At 38.8% G+C, this 7,277-nt stretch overlaps 1 protein-coding gene across 7 annotated transcripts in view; it reads right to left on the bottom strand.

The window, feature by feature from the left end:
• Nucleotides 1-1,217: 1,217 nt before the first annotated feature.
• The window catches only part of TTC13 (tetratricopeptide repeat domain 13), a 71,829-nt gene continuing 65,769 nt past the window's right edge, over nt 1,218-7,277 (bottom strand). For all 7 annotated transcript variants that reach the window (XM_045537296.1, XM_045537298.1, XM_045537299.1 and 4 more), the window contains 3 exons: nt 3,629-3,707; nt 3,397-3,476; nt 1,218-1,979 (listed from right to left, as the gene is read on the bottom strand). In XM_045537296.1, the coding sequence (XP_045393252.1) occupies nt 1,865-1,979; nt 3,397-3,476; nt 3,629-3,707 (274 nt within the window). In that variant the 3' untranslated portion in view covers nt 1,218-1,864. The remainder of the gene's footprint in view (nt 1,980-3,396; nt 3,477-3,628; nt 3,708-7,277) is intronic.

Below are 7,277 nucleotides of genomic sequence, written 5' to 3'. Positions count from 1 at the left end.
CACGATTTAAAATCATAAAGTGTTGGTGATACAGCAAAGTCACTGATAAAATGGAAGGATTTTCAGACGATAAACAAAAAAGAGAGACAAGTTTTAAAAACCTATTCATTTCCACTTTGTTCAATCTCTGCAACTCTCATCTTGCTTTGCAATCCCTCAGGGTGTATCTGAACAGAGCTCCTCTGTGCTTGGAAGTTCAGCCTCACACGGGACCACGCCGCACCTGTGCCGCGGCGGTGCACGCGGTGCACACGGGACTTGCACTCAGAAGACACAGGCTCCAGGTCCCTTCGCTCACTACTGGCATCAGTGACTTCTTTGAGCCCCACTTCCTTTATTTGTAACAGATATAAAGCGTGGACCAGTTTTAGTCAAAACAGGATGAAGCGAAGAGTGCAAAGAAACTTAAAGGAACCTGATAGACATATGAAGATTTTGCACGGTACAGTGCTAAGGGTTCTCAATCCCGAAAAGAGCCAGAGAATTGAAACCTTGGTTCCCCAAGACCCTGGTGGGGCGGGGCAGGCCCTGGGGTCAGAGAGGACCGGTTAGGAATCCCCTCATCACTCCTTCAACAGCACGGCAAGCTTGGAGAGTCACTAACCTCCCAAAGCCTCAACTGCCTTACCCGTAAAGCAAAAGTAAAGACGCTGATCTTGTTTGAGTGCAGCGTTAGTCTCAGGAGGAAACTGATCTGTGGATCTGAAATCTGTTTATAAAATGAGATGTGCCTAACGATTCCCATCATTCTCCCCTTCTCCTTCGGCGGTGCCCAGACGGGATGAGAACGTGAGGCCACATCCTTGTGGCTGCTTTGCAGCACGTGTCAGCACCAACAGCACCTGCCACGGGGCAAGGCCACAGCTGCTGGGAGTCAACTGCACAGGACGCATCCTACCAAAGCTCACAGGCAACTCCGCTAATGGCCAGCACTAGGAAAGCACGGTGACACAGTCTCCTAAGTATGACACACAGTTATGCTACTCTTATGTAAAATTTCCAGAAAAAAAACTACATAACAGAAAGTAGTGAATAGTTTGGTTTTGACTCTTTAACAAAAATCAAAGAATAAAAATGAAAGTGACTTGGAAATGGCAACAGTTTAATCAACGCATTTTACTTATTGTCACTTACCCTGTCTGGAAAAAGATGAGTAATTTTCTGAATGTTCCTGTACCTGAAAGTGAAACTAGCCCCCACAATAAAAACATACATAATCCAGTGCCAAAAACTGGTGATTTGCAGAAATCACCCCAGTTTATTTTTTTCCAACAAAGAAAAAAAAAATGGTTCGATAATTCAGTGTTTGGGACGTCGGTGAATACTGTTTGTATCTTTCAAAACAAGCGTTCTCGGCCGTGGGACACACACTGACAGGCTGTGAATCTTCCGTAGTTCCAATCAAACAGAGAACCCACACAGGGACATTATGTGAGTCAAAAAAAATACCCTATTACAATGTACCTAAAAAGAAAGTCTTTGAAAAATAAAGGAATGAAAACACTCCTATTCGGTTGTTGGTTTTGTTCATCTTCATGATCAATTTTTGGTTGTTCAAGAAAACTTTTTTTTTTTTGCTGTAAGGAGGGAGTTGTATGATTTTTAAAGTGGAAACCAACAGGCCACTGGCTAATATATACACTTTTCCTCCTGGAAGAGTAGCTTTTTTCCCCCCAAAAACCCTCTTTCGTGATTTTTGTTATGGTTCAGAAAAGTAAAGAGAATGGTTTCAAGTATTCAATTCCTATCAAAAGTCAGTATCAAAAGTAATAAAGGACCTAATTTCTTTATAATTCCATGTTTTAAAAAATAACTTAAGAAGCAAGAGGTCCGGCCCTTTACTTGTATAAATACCACAGCGGAACTAGAGTTTCTTAAGACACCCTGGAGAGGAGTCCGTGTTTAGCACCTCGATCATTGACCTTAGCGTTGGAAATGTCTCTGATACCGATGGCAGCGCCTTATAAGAAGGTGAAATACTGAAAAAGAAAAACACAAAGAAGGGGTATGAAAATTAACACAATTTTACAAAGAAAGGGGCAAGGCTGATGTTATATTTATTTCTATTATTATATTCATATACTTCGATGATTATATTCACCCCTACGTACATCACATCAGACGCTATCAGAAAAGCAGGGAAGAGCTGGGAACAGACCAGACTATGGCGATCGACTGGGGTAGGCTCACGTTACGAGCTGCTCGGAATTCAACTAGAACTTGGAAAAGGAAAATTCAACTCTGACTTACACACTGTCACGTGCCACAGGTCCTGTGGTGGAACCTGCTGGACGTGGAGTCAGAAGACACAGGCTTGAGGTCCAGCTTCGCTCCTTGTTAGCTTTAGCTGTTCCTCTAGGCCCTGCTTCCCTTATTTGTAATGACTGAACGAGATGAGGTGTGACAAAGTACGCTGGGAAACGCTAGCTGCACAACGTAAGGTAGCACTGTTCTTCTTCCCTTAAAGCGCTGTTGAACGATTCACACTGCACAGTTACGTAAGGAATGGCAGCAAGCTCTGTGGCCACGTGGTCATGTGACTGACACACACAAACTAACAAAACCAAAGCAAGAATGTACTGGGACTTGGTGTAAGTAACTACTGAGAGGTTTTCACCACAGAGCTAAGGGCGTCCTTACAAGTTAGCCACAGTGGACTATAGGCACAAATTTCTCCATTTAAACACGAGTACAAATTCCCCAGCAATGACTTGAGTGGCTCTTGTGTCAAATAAAGGTGAAGGCAAGACTGGGGGCAGTGGGGATATAAAAAACAGAGAAGGGGCAAGACCAAGCAAGGTCACACGGTGAGACCTGCTTATTCTTTACTAACTACCAAAGCATCTGGGAGTTAAATTTTACTAAGAGATCGCAGTCTGCTGGACTCCTCGTGCACAGTAACTGCCAGGGGTAACCCGCCGGGCTGGCATTCACTGTTCACACATACTCCCTGCCTAACTTACAACACAGTGCCAGCTTCTCCAAACTGGAGTGTAATAAAATGCAGTTAAGTAGGCTAAGTGCTACCACCTGGAGTCACGTATAATGGGTTCTGCCTGCAGGTGCAAGTTCACTCTTGAATACTGAGCCTAAGAGTTGGGAATAAAGGGTAAACAAATGCCTGATTATATCAATAAGACATTTGTAACATTTCTTTCACTATTTTCCTTATTTTGTATTCATTGTTCATTTTTATCCATCCACTCATCCTTAAGGGGTCTCATACACAACTATAAAACCTCTTAACCTTCAACAGGTGGATTAAATTTGTTGTAGCAAATATTAACTTATAAAACAAGTGTAACAATTCCAGTTTTCACAGAGCTCCAAAGTAACAGGAAGCCCTTCCCTGCTCCAGCTGAAATGTCCCTTTGTCAGCCCTCGTCCACCAGTTACCTTTTCAAGTTCATCCAGCTTTTGGCTATTTTGCTAAAGGCCTCTGAGCCAGGGGCTGTCATGGCTTCAAAGTCAACTAACTGAAAAAGAAAGAAATTTAGGAATGTCACTAAATACAGAGCAGAAAGTTACAGTTTGAGATCTGTTTAACTCACATGCCTTAAAATAATAAATCCCACAGGTTGGGATTTAACACCCAACCAAGCATTTCCTCATTCCGGCTCCGACGTACCTTCCCTTTGGGAATTTTTCCCGCGACTTCTTTTCCACTTGCCATCAGCGCTCCCACGATGACCGAGTACGCGATGACACTGTTTAAGCAAAGAACAATTGTCAGCTTGTCCTGCTCCATAAACAGTTATCATGTTAAATCTCACCATGGATTTTCCATCATAAAAGATAAAATTTTACTTAAGAAGTCTTTGGAATAAAATAGTAAATGTTTCATTAAACATGAGACTATCTCTACTTGTTTTAAAAACATTTACTAATTTATTAATTTAAGGGTAAATGTCACCAAGAACATTCCTTTTCTGAGGAACAAAAAACTGCTTCCTTTTATTAGGAGTTCCTTTCCTACTTGTTTTTTCCTATTCTTGTGAAATAATATATTTAAAAATGTGCCCATTTATATTTTTAACAACTTCATAAGGCTCAGCATTTTTCAAAAAGAAATTTATTTTTAATTATTATGGGTACGTAACAGCTGCATATCTTTGTAGGGTACATGTGATGTTTTGACACAGGCATGCAATGTGAATTAAACAAATCAGAGTAATTGGGGTATCTATCACTTCAGGTATTTATCATTTCTGTGTGTTAGGAACATTCCAATTCCACTCTTTTAATTATTTAAAGCACACCCTAGCTTACTGTTGATTATAGTCACTTTGTTGTGCTATCAAATATTGTTCATTCTATCTAACTATATTTTTGCATCCATTAACAATCCCCATTTTATTCCCCCACCCCCACTACCCTTCTCAGCCTCTGGTAACCATCATTCTACTCTGTTTCCATGAGATCAATTATTTTTAATATTTAGCTCCACATACAAGGGAGAACATGCAAGATTTGTCTTTCTGTGCTTGGCTTATTTCACTTAACATGATGTTCTCCAATTCCACCCATGTTGTTGCAAATGGCAGGATTTCATTCTTCTTTGTGGCTACGTGATATTCCATTGTGTGTATGTATCACACTTCTTTGTCCATTCATCCATTAGGTTAATTCCAAATCTTGGCTATTGTGAATAGTGCTGCAATAAACATGGGAGTGCAGATATCATTTTGATATACTTAATTCCTCTCCTTCAGATGTATACCCAGCAGTGGGATTGCTGGGTCATATGATAGTTCTATCTGTACTTTTTTGAGGAACCTCCACACTGTTCTCCATAGTGGTTGCACTAATTTACATTGCTGCCAACATTGTACAAGGATTTCCCTTTTTCCACTTCCTCGCCAGCATTTATTACCTGTCTTTTTTATAAAAGCCATTTTAATTGAGGTGAGATGATATCTCATTGTAGTTTTGATTTGCATTTCTCTGCAACAATAATGTTGAGTACTTTTTCATATATCCATTGGCCATTTGTACACCTTCTTTTGAGAAATGTCTATTCAGATGCTTTGCCCATTTTTAATCGGATTATTTGATTTTTTTCCTATTGAGTTGTTCGAGCTCCTTATATTCTAGTTATTAGTCCCTTGTCAGATGGGTGGTTTGCAAATATTTTCTGCCATTCTGTAGGTTGTCTCTTCCTTTTGTTGATTGTTTCGTTTGCTGTGAAGAAGCTTTTTAGCCTGATGTGATCCCATTTGTCCAATTTTGCTTTGGTTGCCACTGCTTTGGGGTATTACTCTTAGTCCCTGCCCAGACCAATGTCTTGAAGCATTTCCCCAATGTTTTCTTTATGTAGTTTCATAGTTTCAGGTCTTAGGTTTAAATCTTTAGTCCACTTCTATTTGATTTTTGTATATGGTGAGAGTTAAAGGCCTAGTTTCATTCTTCTCCATGTGGATATCCAGTTTTCCCAGCACCATTTATTGAAGAGATTGTCCTTTCCCCACTGTACGTTCTTGGCACCTTTGTCAAAGATAAATGCACTATAGATGTACAGATTTATTTCTGGGTTCTCTATTCTGTTCCATTTATCTATTAATACATGTCTGTGTTTATGACAGTACCATGCTTTTTTGGTTACTACAGCTCTGTAGCATAATTTGAAGTAAGGTAATATGATTCCTCCAGTTTTCTTCTTTTTACTCAGGATGCCTTTGGCTATTCTGGGTCTTTTGTGGTTCCATAAAAATTTGAGGATTATTTTTTTTATTTCTGTGAAGAATGTTATTGGTATTTTGATAGAGATTGCATTGAATCCGTAGATTGATTGCTTTGGGTAATAGGGACATTTTAACAATACTAATTCTTCTAATCCATGAGCTTGGAGTATCTTTCCAGTGTTTGTGTCCTCTTCAATTTCTTTCATCAATGTTTTATAGTTTTCATTGTAGAGATCATTCACTTCATTGGGTAAATTTATTCCTAGGTATCTTATTTAATTTGTAGCTATTGTAAATGGGATTATTTTCTTGGTTTCTTTTTCAGATTGTTTACTGTTGGCATACAGAAATACTGCTGAGTTTTGTATATTGATTTTTGTATCCTGCAATTTTACTGAATTTGTTTATCAGTTCTAACAGGGTTTTTTTGTAGAGCCTTTAGGTTTCTCTAAATATAGGATCATAGCATCTGCAAATAAGGACAATTTGACTTCTTCCTTTCCAATTTGGATGCCCTTTATTTTCTTCTCTTCTCTGTTTGCTCCAGCTAGAATTTCCAGTACTATGTTGAATAACAGTAGTGAAAGTAGGCATCCCTGTCTTCTTGCAGATCTTAGAGGAAAGGCTTTTAGTTTTTCCCTGTTCAGTATGATACTAGCTGTGGGTCTGTCATATATAGCTTTTATCGTGTTGAGGTAAGTTCCTTCTATACCCATTTTTTTGACAGTTTTTATCCTGAAGAGACATTGAATTTTAACAAATGCTGTTTCAGCATCAGTTGAAATAGTCATATGGTTTTGTCCTTTGTTCTTCTGATACAAAGATGTATCACACTGATTGATTTGCATACATTCAACCATGCTTATATCCCTGGAATGAATCCCACTTGATCATGATGAATAATTTTTTTAATGTGTTGTTGAATTCATATTGCTAGTATTTTGAGGATTTTGGCATCTATGTTAATCAGAGATACTGGCTTATAGTTTTCTTTTTTTTGTTGTGTCTTTGTCTGCTTTTGGCATCAGGGTGATACAGGCCTCGTAGAGGGAGTTTGAGAGTATCCCCTCCCCCTCAATTTTTTGCAGTCTAAATAGGATTGGTATTAGTCCTTCTCTGAATGCTTGGTAGACTTCAGCAGTGAAGCCATTGGGTTCTAGGCTTTTCTTTGATGGGAGACATTTTGTTACTACTTCTATCTCATTCCTTGTCATTGGCTCATTCAGGTTTTGGGTTTCTTCCTGGTTCAATCTTGGTAGGTTGTATGTGTCTAGGAATTTATCCATTTCCTCTAGGTTTTCCAATTTATTGGCATATAGTAGCTTATAGCAGTCTCTGATGATCCTTTGAATTTCTGCAGTATCATTTGTAATGTCTCCCTTTTCATCTCCGATTTTTTTATTTGGGTCTTCTCTCTTTTTTCTTAGTCTGGCTAAAGGTGTGTCAATTTTGTTTATCTTTTCAAATATCCAACTTTTTGTTTTGCTGATCTTTTGTATTTTTTGGTTTCAATTTCATTTATTTCGGCTCTGATCTGTATTATTTCTTTTCTTCTACTAATTTTGGGTTTGGTTTGCTCTTGTTTTTCTTATTCTT

The sequence above is a fragment of the Lemur catta genome, chromosome 25 (genome assembly GCF_020740605.2).
Source record: "Lemur catta isolate mLemCat1 chromosome 25, mLemCat1.pri, whole genome shotgun sequence".
Classification (NCBI taxonomy): Eukaryota; Metazoa; Chordata; class Mammalia; order Primates; family Lemuridae; genus Lemur; species Lemur catta.
The sequence above is the reverse complement of the archived record's forward strand: the minus strand, read 5'-3'. Positions and strand labels throughout refer to the sequence as shown.